This window comes from Podarcis filfolensis (genome assembly GCF_964270895.1).
Source record: "Podarcis filfolensis genome assembly, chromosome: 5".
NCBI lineage: Eukaryota > Metazoa > Chordata > Lepidosauria > Squamata > Lacertidae > Podarcis > Podarcis filfolensis.
The window spans coordinates 41,684-59,943 of record NC_139608.1 but is presented as its reverse complement, the minus strand read 5'-3'; the positions used below and the strand labels follow the sequence as shown (position 1 = coordinate 59,943).

The following is an 18,260-nucleotide window of genomic DNA, read 5'->3' as shown; positions in this document are numbered from 1 at the left end:
GACCGGAAGTCCTCCAGGTTCACCACACTTTCTCACCCTCGTCTTCTTTAATCTTCTTCCAGCTGCCTATGGTTGTGAAGGAGATTTACAACCATCTCCACCAGATCCCCGACACCCGCACTAAGGAAGAGACGCTTTCGGCTATTGTCAGCCTAGCCACCAAGCGCCTGCAGCCGGTCGTAGACAGCCTGTTGGACTGCTCGATGGAGTGTGATGAGTAAGTTTTTGTGATGTGAAAATGGGGAGGGGTAGATTTAAGGGGTTTCTTAATTTATATTTATTTATATTTGTCAGGGACTCAGGAGCAGGAGCACTGGGGAGAGAGGAAATGGAGAGCGAAGGGGAAGAATCCGAGGGCAGCGTAGGGGAGTATGACAGTGGCCCGAGAGATTCCATGAGCTTCTCCAGCGAATCAGAAGATTCCCAGAAGGGGGCGCCGATGGTCAGGGCAAGGGGGGTCCCAGGGGGGACGCACCAGAAACAAGGAGCCAGAGGGGAACCCCAAAGCAGCAGTGGGGGATCGGGACCAGTTTCCCCACCAGAGCGTAGTGGGGTGGAGGAGTCACATGTGTCAGGGCCAGCGTCTCCTCCAGCAGGGAGAGAGAGTGAGTCAGGGCTGACCACGCCTCCAACGGAGGGGAGGTCAGTTGCAGCTAGCCCCCCCAGAGGGGGAAGCAGTGACAGCAGCAGCAGTGAAACGGTCAGGAAAAAAGTTACCGGCTGGGCGCGCACGCCAAGTTCAAATGTACAGGCGCGGGGAACAGCAGGAGACCCGGATGGGGAGCCAGCTCCTAAAGCCCGCCGGAGGGAGGGGGAAGGCTCAGGGGACTCAGCGTCAGAAGAGGCTAGAAAGGGCGAGACCCCAACGGACAGGCGGAACCAGAGGCGGAAGGAACTGAGGAAGAGGTGGAGTAAGGCTAGAATCTTAAATTGGTGTCAGGGGGGAGGAGACTCAGACGGAGCATCAGCGGTCTGACAGTTGAGACGTAGAGCTGCGCGCTGCGGCTCTGGAAGTGAAACTGAACTTCAATAAAGACTTTTGTACTTAACAACGAAGCAGCGTTGGTCCTTTGTGAGCTGGGACCTTGGGCAGCTCTGATGATATTGAATTTCGTACTTGCAAAAAATTGTGCTCCGAGTTGTGGTTTCTTTCTTTGCTAATGTATGTGCAATATAAAGAAAATATCAAAGGCCTGACTTTTTTTAAGAAAAGGAAAAAGGAAAAATTCTGTTTTGAAAAATTGCAGAAGTGCCGCAGCGATCTGGAAGTCGTTGGTGACCGATCCGTATTCCAGCGTCAAGCTGCTGAGACCCCTCCTGAAAAGGCTGCAGGATGAAGACCCCAAAGCGGAAGTCACTTCCAGGCGACGCAGCACTTCTCAAATGCCAATGGCGGTACAAAACCACTCAGTTTCTCTCTCCTGGATTGTTTTGAATGGGAGCTGGATGGGGCTGGGGGCTTCTTGCTGGGAGGGGGGTGCATCTTAATAAGTGGTCCATCCTGTGAGCACCTGCTTTGTATGCAGAAGGGCCCCAGCATCTCCATGTCGGGGAGTCCCTCGCCTGAAACCCTGGACAGCCACTGCTAGTCAGTGTAGACAACACTGAGTGAGATGGACCGGGGCTCTGAGTCGCGTCTGAGATCTTGATCTGACGATGACCTCTGCTGAATGCCGTTCTCCTGTCCTTGTCCCTCCAGGCTACCAACGCTCTGTGTCATATCCTGTCATTCCCTGAGGCTGCAGGTATCCTGAAGAGCAAGTTCCACCACCTGCTGTTTGCACTTAGCACTCGGATCTGTTTTGTCCATGAGGCGAGAAGAAGAGGTTCGAGGGCGACAAGTCTAATCCCGGAGCCCTCTTCGCATCTCGATCCGCTGACGTAAGGGACCTGCTAATGCATTTGGGGGGCCCCTCCCTTCTCTCTCTGACCCATAGCGGTGATGGCTCAGCCCTCCCCCAAGAGATAGGCTTCATTTGGACAAGGAGGTTCTGCTTAGGTTAGATAGCTAGGAGACCCAGGCTTCCCCAACCCCTGTGCTCTTCAGTCGCTTTGGACCACAACTCCCACCAGCCCCAGCCAGCACAACTGGACTGAAGATGGGAGTTGTAGCCCAAAACATCTGAAGGACCCTAGGATGGGAGAGGATGTTGGAGACTCTCCCGCACGATGGGCTGATTTGGGTGTGGTGGACTCACGTGTCATGAAACCTTAAGTCTCCATCACAGCCGAAAGGTTGCCGCTTGTGCTGGAAACATGGGGGAGGCTGCAGGGGGTGATGGTTGGGGTTGGACTGCAAGATGTCAAGGACCTAAAACTCCCCAGATGAACCTACCCAGACCTTGCGCTCATCATCGGAAGCCCCTCTTCACGTGCCTCCTCCACACAAGAAGGGGCCTTTTCTGTGGTGGCTCCCCATTAGTGGGTTGCTCTCCCCAGGGAGGCTTGCCAGGTGCCTTTAGATGCCAGGCAAAAATGGTCCTCTTCAATCAGGCCATTGGCAGATTAACCTCCTATGCCCTTTCAACTGTGTTTGTTGGAGGGAGAGGAGTTATTGGTTTGCTTTGGTTCTTGTTTTTATTCTGTATTTTGTGCTTTTTAACTTGCATTTTTATGTTGCGAACTGCCCGGAGATCTATGGGTGAAGGGCAGTATACAAATTTTTAAAATATAATATTCTTAATTCCTTCACTTGACTCAGGACCGCTGTGCAGGCCCTGAAACAACTGATTGGGCGTGTTGAATACCTTGACGAATTTGAGGTTTTGGGCTGCTGGGATATGCTGTCAAGTCCAGAAAGCTTTTTCGAAGGCATTCGTCTTCTGGCAAGGTAAGAAGGTGAAAAGGACTGGCAGGTGAGGCATGAAGAGCAAGGCCTGCTTTCTGGGGAAATGGGGATAAACTTCTTATTTATTTCAGAAAATGTACCATATTGTTCACTCTATAAGACGCAATTTCCCCCTCCTAAAAAGTAAGGTGAAATGTGTGTGCGTCTTATGGAGCGAATGCAGGCGGGAGGCTCTGCTCAGCGTTCAAGTACAGTGGTGCCTCGCAAGACGAAATTAATTTGTTCCGCAAGTTTTTTCTTCTTGCGAGTTTTTCGTCTTGCGAAGCACGGTTTCCCATAGGAATGCATTGGAAATCAATTAATGCGTTCCTATGGAGACCACTTGCCAGGCTGGCGGTGCGGAGAAGGGCTTTTCTCCCCACTGCAAGCCTTCAGGACAGGTACGGGAACAGAGGGGAAGGCGCGCAGCGCTTCTCCTCTGTTCCCGGGGCTTGCGGTGGGAGGAGGGTTTTTCCTCCCCACCGTCAGCATTCAGAACAGCATTCTGAATGTTGGCGGTGGGAAGGAAAACCCTCCTCCCACCGCAAGTCTTCAGGACAGCCATCCGAAGGTCTCTCTGCCCCACCGCCAGCCTTCGGAGCAGCCTTCCGAAGGCTACCGGTGGGGCGGAGAGACCTCCTCCCGCCGCCAGCCTTCGGAGCAGCCTTCCGAAGGCTGGCGGTGGGGCGGAGAGACCTCCTCCCGCTGCCAGCCTTCGGAGGAGGTCCGAGGACAGTGGGGAAGACGCGCTTCCCCGCTGTCCTGGAGATTTCCCTATGGGCTTTCGTCTTGCGAAGGAAGCCCATAGGGAAATTCGTTTTGCGAAGCGCCTCCAAAACGGAAAACCCTTTCGTCTAGCGGGTTTTTCGTCTTGCGAGGCGTTCGTCTTGCGGGGCACCACTGTAACCTGGTGGTGGTGGTTGTTGTGCAGGAACGCTGAGCGGTTCTTCCTGCCAGCTTCAGGCTTGTGAATCCTTTGTCTCTTACTCTTATGTTTCAGGACCTTGTTCACCTCCTCGGCAGAACAGTACAAGAGGATTGCCCGATTGGCACGGAAATATATGTGCTGTCCAAACAATAAGAAGAGAGCCATCGGCATGGCGTTTTACTTGGAGGTAGGAACTGGAAAAAGGGAATGCCTGTTCTAATGTTTCTAATGGTTTCTTTATTCCTCGCAATTTAACTGTCAAATGTTCTTTAGCATTTACACATTTTTTATTTAATTGTACAACTTCAGCTGCATTCACTGCTATCATGTCTAATATATATGGACAATATTTTTTGATAGAAGATGAATGTATACATAATAAAAGATGCACTTACAGTGGCTTTGCTCCAACTTAGGGGATGTCCGACTCCGATACGGACACTTCCGTGGCCTAGCGCGCAAGTTACTGCAGGCAGCAATCATACAGGTATTCCGTTAATGGATGGACAAGTCTTCACCTTTGGAAGGCTAAGATTTTTCTTAAAATTACATTTTTATATGTACTATTGGAAACACCTTAAAGCTGGTATAAGTTCATATGTATTTATTTTTGCCTGCTTTAAAGATTGATTTATGTGTGTCTGCTGGTTTATTATATATCTTTTTTTCTCTTTGTTCCACTATGTATCGGGGTGGGGAGACATAATAATAATAATAATAATAATAATAATAATAATAATCATCATCATCATCATCCTTTGCTTGTCCAAATAAGCTTTTTTCATTTATTTATTGAGGCCACTAAGTCTTTGAACTGAAGAGATTTCTCCAGTTTCAAGCCTCATCTCATGCTCTTTATGAGCCAGGTCCAAACCCTCGTGCAGTTCAGACCCAGCTTAGGATGCATTTGGTTCAGCATGATTCCAACCAGCTCATACTCCTTCCTTCCCTTTCCCACCAAAATGTACCTGACTGTGAAGAGCAGAGGCAAATTAGATTGGGAGGGCCATGCCCGGCCCTAGAGGTTGGAATGCGGGGTCCAGGCCCACCAGAAACCACCGGAGAACTCCATAGTTCCAAATGGAAGCACCAGTCTAGCTTCTGCTGCGGCCAGTTTGGGATGAGAAGGGGCAGGAGGGGTCATGAGTGGCTGGGTGCTTCTTGCTGGAGACCATTGAACTGAAGTGAGCTGCTTTGGGGGCCAACCTGAATCAATCCCAAAATAACCCGTTCAAAAAAATTGTTATTGAAATTGATTTGTTTTCAATATTTTTCTTTTTCTTTTTCTTTTTGTATTTGCATAAAATTGGAAAACTTAATAAATATTTATAAAAAAACAAAAAACAAAATAACCCGTTCAAGAGGTGCTTTTTAGAAACTGAGCTCACACTCCAACTGTAAAACCATGACATTATATGCTTATGAAATACGTGATATTAGTTGTCTGATAAGGGGGGGCGGCAGCTCTATACCTTCCATGGGTCACAACAAGCCTGGGGGTCAAAACAAGGCACCACCTTCTCAGGTGAATATCAGGCTTGAGTCCATAAATGTTGCTTGACTTTATCTGGTGTCACTTAGGATCTGACGGTGAGACGACCTGTGCTGCTGCCGCTGCCCTTTCTGGCTGTCAAAGCCGAGACGACCTATGCTGCTGCACCTGCCTCTTATGGCTGTCAAAGGCTAAACGACCTGAGCTGCTGCCACTGCCCCTTCTGCCTGTCAAAGCCTGAACGATCTACGCTGCTGCCTCCGCCTCTTATGGCTGTCAAAGCCTGAACGATCTACGCTGCTTCCTCCGCCTCTTATGGCTGTCAAAGCCTTGATGACCTGCGCTGCTGCCTCTGACTTTTCTGGCTGTCAAAGCCTCGACGACCTGCGCTGCTGCATCCGCACCTTCTGGCTGTCAAAGCCTCGACGACCTGCGCTGCTGCCGCTGCCCCTTCTGGCTGTCAAAGCCGCGACGACCTATGCTGCAGCCTCTGCCCCTTCTGGCTGTCAAAGCCTGAATGATCAACGCTGCTGCCTCTGCCTCTTCTGGCGGTCAAAGCCTCGATGACCTGTGCTGCTGCCTCCGCCTCTTCTAGCTGTCAAAGCCACGACGACCTGTGCTGCTGCCGCTGCCCCTTCTGGCTCTCAAAGCCTCGACAATCTGGGTTGCTGACTCTGCCTCTTCTGGCTGTCAAAGCCTCGAGGGCCTGTGCTGCTGCTGCAGCTCCTTCTGGCTGTCAAAGCCTCAACGACCTGTGCTGCTGCTTCTGCCTCTTCTGGCTGTCAAAGACTCGACAATCTGCGCTGCTGCCTGTGCCTCTTCTGGCTGTCAAAGCCTCGATGACCTGCGCTGCTGCGTCCGCGTCTTCTTGCAGTCAAAGCCACGACGACCTGCGCTGCTGCCGCTGCCCCTTCTGGCTGTCAAAGCCTCGACAATCTGCGTTGCTGACTCTGCCTCTTCTGGCTATCAAAGCCTTGATGACCTATGCTGCTGCCTTTGCCTCTTCTGGCTGTCAAAGACTCGACGACCTGTGCTGCTGCCTCCGCCTCTTCTGGCTGTCAAAGCCTGAACGATCTACGCTGCTGTCTCTGCCTCTTCTGGCTGTCAAAGCCTCGATGACCTGCGCTGCTGCCTGTGCCTCTTCTGGCTGTCAAAGCCTCGACGACCTGTGCTGCTGCTTCTGCCTCTTCTGGCTGTCAAAGACTCGACGATCTGCGCTGCTGCCTGTGCCTCTTCTGGCTGTCAAAGCCTCGATGACCTGCGCTGCTGCGTCCGCGTCTTCTTGCAGTCAAAGCCTCGATGACCTGCGCTGCTGCCTCTGCCTCTTCTTGCTGTCAAAGCCTCGACGACCTGTGCTGCTGCCTCTGCCTCTTCTGGCTGTCAAAGACTTGACGACCTGCGCTGCTGCCGCTGCCTCTTCTCGCTGTCAAAGCCTCGAAGACCTGTGCTGCTGCCTCTGCCTCTTTTGGCTGTCAAAGCCGCGATGACCTGCACTGCTGCCTCTGCCTCTTCTGGCTGTCAAAGCCACGACGACCTGCACTGCTGCCGATGCCCCGTCTGGCTGTCAAAGCCTCGACAATCTGCGTTGCTGCCTCTGCCTCTTCTGGTTGTCAAAGCATCGATGACCCGTGCTGCTGCCGCAGCCCCTTCACGCTGTCAAAGCCTCGACGACCTGTGCTGCTGCCGCTGCCTCTTCTGGCTGTCAAAGCCTCGAAGACCTGTGCTGCTGCCTCCGCCTCTTTTGGCTGTCAAAGCCACGACGACCTGCACTGCTGCCGCTGCCCCGTCTAGCTCTCAAGGCCTCGACAATCTGCGTTGCTGCCTCTGCCTCTTCTGGCTGTCAAAGCATCGACGATCTGCGCTGCTGCCTCTGCCTCTTCTGGCTGTCAAAGCCTCGACGACCTGCGCTGCTGCCTCTGCCTCTTCTGGCTGTCAAAGCATCGACGACCTGCGCTGCTGCCTCTGCCTTTTCTGGCTGTCAAAGCATCGACGATCTGCGCTGCTGCCTCTGCCTCTTCTGGCTGTCAAAGCCTTGATGACCTGTGCTGCTGCCTCCGCCTCTTCTCGCTGTCAAAGCCACGACAACCTGCGCTGCTGCCTCTGCCTCTTCTGGCTGTCAAAGCATCGACGACCTGTGCTGCTGCCTCTGCCTCTTCTGGCTGTCAAAGACTTGACAAACTGCGCTGCTGCCGCTGCCTCTTTTGGCTGACAAAGCCACGACGACCTGCACTGCTGCCGCTGCCCCGTCTAGCTGTCAAGGCCCCGACAATCTGCGTTGCTGCCTCTGCCTCTTCTGGCTGTCAAAGCCTTGATGACCTGTGCTGCTGCCTCCGCCTCTTCTCGCTGTCAAAGCCACGACAACCTGCGCTGCTGCCTCTGCCTCTTCTGGCTGTCAAAGTCTCGACGATCTGCGCTGCTGTCTCTGCCCCTTCTGGCTGTGAAAGCTGCGACGACCTATGCTGCTGCCGCTGCCCCTTCTGGCTGTCAAAGCCTGAACGATCTACGCTGCTGTCTCTGCCTCTTCTGGCTGTCAAAGCCTCGATGACCTGCGCTGCTGCCTGTGCCTCTTCTGGCTGTCAAAGCCTCGATGACCTGCGCTGCTGCCTCCGCCTCTTCTGGCTGTCAAAGCCTCGACGACCTGTGCTGCTGCCGCTGGCCCTTCTGACTGTCAAAGCCTCGACGATCTGCGCTGTTGCCTCTGCCACTTTTGGCTGTCAAAGCCTCGATGACCTGCGCTGCTGCCACAGTCCCTTCAGGCGGTCAAAGCCTCAATGACCTGCCGTGCTGCCTCCGCTTCTTCAGGCTGTCAAAGCCACGATGACCTGCGCTGCTGCCTATGCCTCTTCTGGCTGTCAAAGCCTCGACGACCTGCGCTGCTGCCTATGCCTCTTCTGGCTGTCAAAGCCTCGATGACCTGCGCTGCTGCCTCCGCCTCTTCTGGCTGTCAAAGCCTCGACGACCTGTGCTGCTGCCGCTGGCCCTTCTGACTGTCAAAGCCTCGACGATCTGCGCTGTTGCCTCTGCCACTTTTGGCTGTCAAAGCCTCGATGACCTGCGCTGCTGCCACAGTCCCTTCAGGCGGTCAAAGCCTCAATGACCTGCCGTGCTGCCTCCGCTTCTTCTGGCTGTCAAAGCCACGATGACCTGCGCTGCTGCCTCTGCCTCTTCTGGCTGTCAAAGCCTCGATGACCTGCGCTGCTGCCTATGCCTCTTCTGGCTGTCAAAGCCTCGACGACCTGTGCTGCTGCCGCTGCCCCTTCTGGCTGTCAAACCCACAATGACCTGTGCTACTGCCGCTGCCCTGTATGGCTGTCAAAGACTCGACGAGCTGTGCTGCTGCCTCTGCCTCTTCTGGCTGTCAAAGACTCGACGACCTGCGCTGCTGCTGCTGCCCCTTCTGGCTGTCAAAGACTCGAAGACCTGCACTGCGGCCTCTGCCTCTTCTGGCTGTCAAAGACTCGAAGACCTATGCTGCTGCCTCCGCCTCTTATGGCTGTCAAAGCCTCGATTACATGCGCTGCGGCCTGTGCCTCTTCTGGCTGTCAAAGCCTCGATGACCTGCGCTGCTGCCTCTGCCTCTTCTGGCTGTCAAAGCCTCGATGACCTATGCTGCTGCCTATGCCTCTTCTGGTTGTCAAAGACTCGACGATCTGTGCTGCTGTCGCTGCCCCTTCTGGGTGTCAAAGCCTCGATGACCTGCACTGCTGACTGTGCCTCTTCTGGATGTAAAAGCCTCGATGACCTGTGCTGCTGCCTCTGCCTCTTCTGGCTGTCAAAGCCTGAACGATCTACGCTGCTGCCTCTGCCTCTTCTGGCTGTCAAAGCCTCGATGACCTGCGCTGCTGCCTGTGCCTCTTCTGGCTGTCAAAGCCTCAATGACCTGCACTGCTGCCTGTGCCTCTTCTGGCTGTCAAAGCCTCAATGACCTGCGCTGCTGCCGCAGCCCCTTCTGTCTGTGAAAGCCTCGACGACCTGTGCTGCTGCCGCTGGCCCTTCTGGCTGTCAAATCCTCGACGATTTGCGCTGCTGCCTCTGCCTCTTTTGGCTGTCAAAGACTTGACGACCTGCGCTGCCGCCGCTGCCACTTCTGGCGGTCAAAGCCTCGACGACCTGTGCTGCTGCCTCTGCCTCTTCTAGCTGTCAAAGCCACGACGAGCTGCGCTGCTGCCTCTTCCTGTTCTGGCTGTCAAAGCCTCAATGACCTGTGCTGCTGCCACTGCCCTTTCTGGCTGTCAAAGCCACGACGACCTGCGCTGCTGCCGCTGCCCCGTCTGGCTGTGAAAGCCTCAATGACCTGTGCTGCTGCCGCTGCCCCTTCTGGCTGTCAAAGCCTCGACGATCTGTGCTGCTGCCTCTGCCTCTTCTGGCTGTCAAAGACTCGATGACCTGTGCTGCTGACTGTGCCTCTTCTGGCTGTCAAAACCTCGAGGACCTGCGCTGCTGACTGTGCCTCTTCTGGCTGTCAAAGACTCGATGACCTGTGCTGCTGCCTCTGCCTCTTCTGGCTGTCAAAACCTCGAGGACCTGCGCTGCTGACTGTGCCTCTTCTGGCTGTCAAAACCTCGATGACCTGTGCTGCTGCCTCTGCCTCTTCTGGCTGTCAAAACCTCGAGGACCTGTGCTGCTGCCTCTGCCTCTTCTGGCTGTCAAAACCTCGATGACCTGTGCTGCTGACTGTGCCTCTTCTGGCTGTCAAAGACTCGAGGACCTGTGCTGCTGCCTCTGCCTCTTCTGGCTGTCAAAACCTCGATGACCTGTGCTGCTGACTGTGCCTCTTCTGGATGTCAAAGCCTCGATGACCTGCGCTGCTGCCTCTGGCTTTTCTGGCTGTCAAAGCCTCGACGACCTGCGCTACTGCCTCTTCCTTTTCTGGCTGTCAAAGCCTTAATGACCTGTGCTGCTGCCACTGCCCCTTCTGGCTGTCAAAGCCTCGACGACCTGTGCAGCTGCCTTTGCCTCTTCTGGCTGTCAAAGACTTGACGACCTGCGCTGCCGCCGTTGCCACTTCTGGCTGTCAAAGTTTTGACGACCTGCGCTGCCGCCGCTGCCACTTCTGGCTGTCAAAGCCTCGAAGACCTGTGCTGCTGCCTCTGCCTCTTATGGCTGTCAAAGAGTCGATGACCTGCGCTGCTGCGTCCGCGTCTTCTTGCAGTCAAAGCCTCGACGCCCTGTGCTGCTGCCTCTGCCTCTTCTGGCTGTCAAAGACTCGACGACCTGCGCTGCTGCCGCTGCCCCTTCTGGCTGTCAAAGCCTTGATGACCTGCGCTGCTTCCGCCCCTTCTGGCGGTCAAAGCCTCGATGACCAGGGCTGCTGCCTCCGCCTCTTCTGTCAGTCAAAGCCACGATGACCTGCGCTGCTGCTGCTGCCCGGTCTGGCTGTCAAAGTCTCGACGACCTGTGCTGCTGCCTCTTCCTTTTCTGGCTGTCAAAGCCTCAATGAGCTGTGCTGCTGCCTCTGCCTCTTCTGGCTGTCAAAGCCTTGATGACCTGCGCTGCTGCCTCCGCCTCTTCTGGCTGTCAAAGCCTCGATGACCTGCGCTGCTGCCGCTGCCCCTTCTGGCTGTCAAAGCCTCGATGACCTGCGCTGCTGCCTCCGCCTCTTATGGCTGTCAAAGCCTCGACGACCTGCGCTGCTGCCGCTGCCCCTTCTGGCTGTCAAAGCCTCGACAATCTGCGTTGCTGCCTCTGGCTCTTCTGGCTATCAAAGCCTCAACGACCTGTGCAGCTGCCTATGCCTCTTCTGTCTGTCAAAGACTTGACGACCTGCGCTGCCGCCGCTGCCACTTCTGGCTGTCAAAGTCTTGACGACCTGCGCTGCCGCCGCTGCCACTTCTGGCTGTCAAAGCCTCGAAGACCTGCCATGCTGTCCGCCTCTTCTGGCTGTCAAAGCCGCGACGACCTATGCTGCTGCCGCTGCCCCTTCTGGCTGTCAAAGCCTGAACGATTTACGCTGCTGTCTCTGCCTCTTCTAGCTGTCAAAGCCTCGATGACCTGCGCTGCTGCCTCTGGCTTTTCTGGCTGTCAAAGCCTCGATGACCTGCGCTGCTGCCTCCGCCTCTTCTGGCTGTTAAAGCCTCAATGACCTGCGCTGCTGCCACAGTCCCTTCTGGCGGTCCAAGCCTCGATGACCTGCGCTGCTGCCACAGTCCCTTCTGGCGGTCAAAGCCTCAATGACCTGCGCTGCTGCCTCAGTCCCTTCTGGCGGTCAAAGCCTCGACGACCTGCGCTGCTGCCACTGCCCCTTCTGGCTGTCAAAGCCTCGATGACCTGCGCTGCTGCCACAGTCCCTTCTGGCGGTCAAAGCCTCGATGACCTGCCGTGCTGCCTCCGCCTCTTCAGGCTGTCAAAGCCATGATGACCTGCGCTGCTGCCTATGCCTCTTCTGGCTGTCAAAGCCTCGACGACCTGTGCTGCTGCCGCTGCCCCTTCTGGCTGTCAAACCCACAATGACCTGTGCTACTGCCGCTGCCCTGTATGGCTGTCAAAGACTCGACGAGCTGTGCTGCTGCCTCTGCCTCTTCTGGCTGTCAAAGACTCGACGACCTGCGCTGCTGCTGCTGCCCCTTCTGGCTGTCAAAGCCTTGATGACCTGTGCTGATGCCTCTGCCTCTTCTGGCTGTCAAAGACTCGACGACCTGCGCTGCTGCCGCTGCCCCTTCTGACTGTCAAAACCTCGATGACCTGTGCTGCTGCCTCTGCCTCTTCTGGCTGTCAAAACCTCGAGGACCTGTGCTGCTGCCTCTGCCTCTTCTGGCTGTCAAAACCTCGAGGACCTGCGCTGCTGACTGTGCCTCTTCTGGCTGTCAAAGACTCGATGACCTGTGCTGCTGCCTCTGCCTCTTCTGGCTGTCAAAACCTCGAGGACCTGCGCTGCTGACTGTGCCTCTTCTGGCTGTCAAAACCTCGATGACCTGTGCTGCTGCCTCTGCCTCTTCTGGCTGTCAAAACCTCGAGGACCTGTGCTGCTGCCTCTGCCTCTTCTGGCTGTCAAAACCTCGATGACCTGTGCTGCTGACTGTGCCTCTTCTGGCTGTCAAAGACTCGAGGACCTGTGCTGCTGCCTCTGCCTCTTCTGGCTGTCAAAACCTCGATGACCTGTGCTGCTGACTGTGCCTCTTCTGGATGTCAAAGCCTCGATGACCTGCGCTGCTGCCTCTGGCTTTTCTGGCTGTCAAAGCCTCGACGACCTGCGCTACTGCCTCTTCCTTTTCTGGCTGTCAAAGCCTTAATGACCTGTGCTGCTGCCACTGCCCCTTCTGGCTGTCAAAGCCTCGACGACCTGTGCAGCTGCCTTTGCCTCTTCTGGCTGTCAAAGACTTGACGACCTGCGCTGCCGCCGTTGCCACTTCTGGCTGTCAAAGTTTTGACGACCTGCGCTGCCGCCGCTGCCACTTCTGGCTGTCAAAGCCTCGAAGACCTGTGCTGCTGCCTCTGCCTCTTATGGCTGTCAAAGAGTCGATGACCTGCGCTGCTGCGTCCGCGTCTTCTTGCAGTCAAAGCCTCGACGCCCTGTGCTGCTGCCTCTGCCTCTTCTGGCTGTCAAAGACTCGACGACCTGCGCTGCTGCCGCTGCCCCTTCTGGCTGTCAAAGCCTTGATGACCTGCGCTGCTTCCGCCCCTTCTGGCGGTCAAAGCCTCGATGACCAGGGCTGCTGCCTCCGCCTCTTCTGTCAGTCAAAGCCACGATGACCTGCGCTGCTGCTGCTGCCCGGTCTGGCTGTCAAAGTCTCGACGACCTGTGCTGCTGCCTCTTCCTTTTCTGGCTGTCAAAGCCTCAATGAGCTGTGCTGCTGCCTCTGCCTCTTCTGGCTGTCAAAGCCTTGATGACCTGCGCTGCTGCCTCCGCCTCTTCTGGCTGTCAAAGCCTCGATGACCTGCGCTGCTGCCGCTGCCCCTTCTGGCTGTCAAAGCCTCGATGACCTGCGCTGCTGCCTCCGCCTCTTATGGCTGTCAAAGCCTCGACGACCTGCGCTGCTGCCGCTGCCCCTTCTGGCTGTCAAAGCCTCGACAATCTGCGTTGCTGCCTCTGGCTCTTCTGGCTATCAAAGCCTCAACGACCTGTGCAGCTGCCTATGCCTCTTCTGTCTGTCAAAGACTTGACGACCTGCGCTGCCGCCGCTGCCACTTCTGGCTGTCAAAGTCTTGACGACCTGCGCTGCCGCCGCTGCCACTTCTGGCTGTCAAAGCCTCGAAGACCTGCCATGCTGTCCGCCTCTTCTGGCTGTCAAAGCCGCGACGACCTATGCTGCTGCCGCTGCCCCTTCTGGCTGTCAAAGCCTGAACGATTTACGCTGCTGTCTCTGCCTCTTCTAGCTGTCAAAGCCTCGATGACCTGCGCTGCTGCCTCTGGCTTTTCTGGCTGTCAAAGCCTCGATGACCTGCGCTGCTGCCTCCGCCTCTTCTGGCTGTTAAAGCCTCAATGACCTGCGCTGCTGCCACAGTCCCTTCTGGCGGTCCAAGCCTCGATGACCTGCGCTGCTGCCTCTGCCTTTTCTGGCTGTCAAAGCATCGACGATCTGCGCTGCTGCCTCTGCCTCTTCTGGCTGTCAAAGCCTTGATGACCTGTGCTGCTGCCTCCGCCTCTTCTCGCTGTCAAAGCCACGACAACCTGCGCTGCTGCCTCTGCCTCTTCTGGCTGTCAAAGCATCGACGACCTGTGCTGCTGCCTCTGCCTCTTCTGGCTGTCAAAGACTTGACAAACTGCGCTGCTGCCGCTGCCTCTTTTGGCTGACAAAGCCACGACGACCTGCACTGCTGCCGCTGCCCCGTCTAGCTGTCAAGGCCCCGACAATCTGCGTTGCTGCCTCTGCCTCTTCTGGCTGTCAAAGCCTTGATGACCTGTGCTGCTGCCTCCGCCTCTTCTCGCTGTCAAAGCCACGACAACCTGCGCTGCTGCCTCTGCCTCTTCTGGCTGTCAAAGTCTCGACGATCTGCGCTGCTGTCTCTGCCCCTTCTGGCTGTGAAAGCTGCGACGACCTATGCTGCTGCCGCTGCCCCTTCTGGCTGTCAAAGCCTGAACGATCTACGCTGCTGTCTCTGCCTCTTCTGGCTGTCAAAGCCTCGATGACCTGCGCTGCTGCCTGTGCCTCTTCTGGCTGTCAAAGCCTCGATGACCTGCGCTGCTGCCTCCGCCTCTTCTGGCTGTCAAAGCCTCGACGACCTGTGCTGCTGCCGCTGGCCCTTCTGACTGTCAAAGCCTCGACGATCTGCGCTGTTGCCTCTGCCACTTTTGGCTGTCAAAGCCTCGATGACCTGCGCTGCTGCCACAGTCCCTTCAGGCGGTCAAAGCCTCAATGACCTGCCGTGCTGCCTCCGCTTCTTCAGGCTGTCAAAGCCACGATGACCTGCGCTGCTGCCTATGCCTCTTCTGGCTGTCAAAGCCTCGACGACCTGCGCTGCTGCCTATGCCTCTTCTGGCTGTCAAAGCCTCGATGACCTGCGCTGCTGCCTCCGCCTCTTCTGGCTGTCAAAGCCTCGACGACCTGTGCTGCTGCCGCTGGCCCTTCTGACTGTCAAAGCCTCGACGATCTGCGCTGTTGCCTCTGCCACTTTTGGCTGTCAAAGCCTCGATGACCTGCGCTGCTGCCACAGTCCCTTCAGGCGGTCAAAGCCTCAATGACCTGCCGTGCTGCCTCCGCTTCTTCTGGCTGTCAAAGCCACGATGACCTGCGCTGCTGCCTCTGCCTCTTCTGGCTGTCAAAGCCTCGATGACCTGCGCTGCTGCCTATGCCTCTTCTGGCTGTCAAAGCCTCGACGACCTGTGCTGCTGCCGCTGCCCCTTCTGGCTGTCAAACCCACAATGACCTGTGCTACTGCCGCTGCCCTGTATGGCTGTCAAAGACTCGACGAGCTGTGCTGCTGCCTCTGCCTCTTCTGGCTGTCAAAGACTCGACGACCTGCGCTGCTGCTGCTGCCCCTTCTGGCTGTCAAAGACTCGAAGACCTGCACTGCGGCCTCTGCCTCTTCTGGCTGTCAAAGACTCGAAGACCTATGCTGCTGCCTCCGCCTCTTATGGCTGTCAAAGCCTCGATTACATGCGCTGCGGCCTGTGCCTCTTCTGGCTGTCAAAGCCTCGATGACCTGCGCTGCTGCCTCTGCCTCTTCTGGCTGTCAAAGCCTCGATGACCTATGCTGCTGCCTATGCCTCTTCTGGTTGTCAAAGACTCGACGATCTGTGCTGCTGTCGCTGCCCCTTCTGGGTGTCAAAGCCTCGATGACCTGCACTGCTGACTGTGCCTCTTCTGGATGTAAAAGCCTCGATGACCTGTGCTGCTGCCTCTGCCTCTTCTGGCTGTCAAAGCCTGAACGATCTACGCTGCTGCCTCTGCCTCTTCTGGCTGTCAAAGCCTCGATGACCTGCGCTGCTGCCTGTGCCTCTTCTGGCTGTCAAAGCCTCAATGACCTGCACTGCTGCCTGTGCCTCTTCTGGCTGTCAAAGCCTCAATGACCTGCGCTGCTGCCGCAGCCCCTTCTGTCTGTGAAAGCCTCGACGACCTGTGCTGCTGCCGCTGGCCCTTCTGGCTGTCAAATCCTCGACGATTTGCGCTGCTGCCTCTGCCTCTTTTGGCTGTCAAAGACTTGACGACCTGCGCTGCCGCCGCTGCCACTTCTGGCGGTCAAAGCCTCGACGACCTGTGCTGCTGCCTCTGCCTCTTCTAGCTGTCAAAGCCACGACGAGCTGCGCTGCTGCCTCTTCCTGTTCTGGCTGTCAAAGCCTCAATGACCTGTGCTGCTGCCACTGCCCTTTCTGGCTGTCAAAGCCACGACGACCTGCGCTGCTGCCGCTGCCCCGTCTGGCTGTGAAAGCCTCAATGACCTGTGCTGCTGCCGCTGCCCCTTCTGGCTGTCAAAGCCTCGACGATCTGTGCTGCTGCCTCTGCCTCTTCTGGCTGTCAAAGACTCGATGACCTGTGCTGCTGACTGTGCCTCTTCTGGCTGTCAAAACCTCGAGGACCTGCGCTGCTGACTGTGCCTCTTCTGGCTGTCAAAGACTCGATGACCTGTGCTGCTGCCTCTGCCTCTTCTGGCTGTCAAAACCTCGAGGACCTGCGCTGCTGACTGTGCCTCTTCTGGCTGTCAAAACCTCGATGACCTGTGCTGCTGCCTCTGCCTCTTCTGGCTGTCAAAACCTCGAGGACCTGTGCTGCTGCCTCTGCCTCTTCTGGCTGTCAAAACCTCGATGACCTGTGCTGCTGACTGTGCCTCTTCTGGCTGTCAAAGACTCGAGGACCTGTGCTGCTGCCTCTGCCTCTTCTGGCTGTCAAAACCTCGATGACCTGTGCTGCTGACTGTGCCTCTTCTGGATGTCAAAGCCTCGATGACCTGCGCTGCTGCCTCTGGCTTTTCTGGCTGTCAAAGCCTCGACGACCTGCGCTACTGCCTCTTCCTTTTCTGGCTGTCAAAGCCTTAATGACCTGTGCTGCTGCCACTGCCCCTTCTGGCTGTCAAAGCCTCGACGACCTGTGCAGCTGCCTTTGCCTCTTCTGGCTGTCAAAGACTTGACGACCTGCGCTGCCGCCGTTGCCACTTCTGGCTGTCAAAGTTTTGACGACCTGCGCTGCCGCCGCTGCCACTTCTGGCTGTCAAAGCCTCGAAGACCTGTGCTGCTGCCTCTGCCTCTTATGGCTGTCAAAGAGTCGATGACCTGCGCTGCTGCGTCCGCGTCTTCTTGCAGTCAAAGCCTCGACGCCCTGTGCTGCTGCCTCTGCCTCTTCTGGCTGTCAAAGACTCGACGACCTGCGCTGCTGCCGCTGCCCCTTCTGGCTGTCAAAGCCTTGATGACCTGCGCTGCTTCCGCCCCTTCTGGCGGTCAAAGCCTCGATGACCAGGGCTGCTGCCTCCGCCTCTTCTGTCAGTCAAAGCCACGATGACCTGCGCTGCTGCTGCTGCCCGGTCTGGCTGTCAAAGTCTCGACGACCTGTGCTGCTGCCTCTTCCTTTTCTGGCTGTCAAAGCCTCAATGAGCTGTGCTGCTGCCTCTGCCTCTTCTGGCTGTCAAAGCCTTGATGACCTGCGCTGCTGCCTCCGCCTCTTCTGGCTGTCAAAGCCTCGATGACCTGCGCTGCTGCCGCTGCCCCTTCTGGCTGTCAAAGCCTCGATGACCTGCGCTGCTGCCTCCGCCTCTTATGGCTGTCAAAGCCTCGACGACCTGCGCTGCTGCCGCTGCCCCTTCTGGCTGTCAAAGCCTCGACAATCTGCGTTGCTGCCTCTGGCTCTTCTGGCTATCAAAGCCTCAACGACCTGTGCAGCTGCCTATGCCTCTTCTGTCTGTCAAAGACTTGACGACCTGCGCTGCCGCCGCTGCCACTTCTGGCTGTCAAAGTCTTGACGACCTGCGCTGCCGCCGCTGCCACTTCTGGCTGTCAAAGCCTCGAAGACCTGCCATGCTGTCCGCCTCTTCTGGCTGTCAAAGCCGCGACGACCTATGCTGCTGCCGCTGCCCCTTCTGGCTGTCAAAGCCTGAACGATTTACGCTGCTGTCTCTGCCTCTTCTAGCTGTCAAAGCCTCGATGACCTGCGCTGCTGCCTCTGGCTTTTCTGGCTGTCAAAGCCTCGATGACCTGCGCTGCTGCCTCCGCCTCTTCTGGCTGTTAAAGCCTCAATGACCTGCGCTGCTGCCACAGTCCCTTCTGGCGGTCCAAGCCTCGATGACCTGCGCTGCTGCCACAGTCCCTTCTGGCGGTCAAAGCCTCAATGACCTGCGCTGCTGCCTCAGTCCCTTCTGGCGGTCAAAGCCTCGACGACCTGCGCTGCTGCCACTGCCCCTTCTGGCTGTCAAAGCCTCGATGACCTGCGCTGCTGCCACAGTCCCTTCTGGCGGTCAAAGCCTCGATGACCTGCCGTGCTGCCTCCGCCTCTTCAGGCTGTCAAAGCCATGATGACCTGCGCTGCTGCCTATGCCTCTTCTGGCTGTCAAAGCCTCGACGACCTGTGCTGCTGCCGCTGCCCCTTCTGGCTGTCAAACCCACAATGACCTGTGCTACTGCCGCTGCCCTGTATGGCTGTCAAAGACTC

General features: G+C 56.7%; 2 protein-coding genes and 1 long non-coding RNA gene across 4 annotated transcripts in view; 2 read left to right on the top strand and 1 right to left on the bottom strand.

The window, feature by feature from the left end:
• The window catches only part of LOC310762131 (maestro heat-like repeat family member 5), a 67,627-nt gene extending 62,622 nt beyond the window's left edge, over positions 1-5,005 (top strand). For both annotated transcript variants that reach the window (XM_083612626.1, XM_083612627.1), the window contains exons 17-23: positions 63-217; positions 1,248-1,395; positions 1,700-1,881; positions 2,702-2,830; positions 3,828-3,942; positions 4,172-4,242; positions 4,553-5,005. In XM_083612626.1, coding sequence (XP_083468752.1) covers positions 63-217; positions 1,248-1,395; positions 1,700-1,881; positions 2,702-2,830; positions 3,828-3,942; positions 4,172-4,210 — 768 coding nt within the window. In that variant the 3' untranslated portion in view covers positions 4,211-4,242; positions 4,553-5,005. The remainder of the gene's footprint in view (positions 1-62; positions 218-1,247; positions 1,396-1,699; positions 1,882-2,701; positions 2,831-3,827; positions 3,943-4,171; positions 4,243-4,552) is intronic.
• PIGZ (phosphatidylinositol glycan anchor biosynthesis class Z) overlaps positions 1-18,260 on the top strand; it is a 145,304-nt gene that overhangs the window by 110,980 nt on the left and 16,064 nt on the right. The gene's annotated exons all lie outside the window — the stretch shown is intronic.
• LOC310762138 lies at positions 1,102-1,749 on the bottom strand. The gene is made up of 2 exons (XR_014547885.1): positions 1,620-1,749; positions 1,102-1,442 (listed from the first exon to the last, which is right to left on the bottom strand). It is a non-coding gene; the product is annotated as an uncharacterized lncRNA (long non-coding RNA).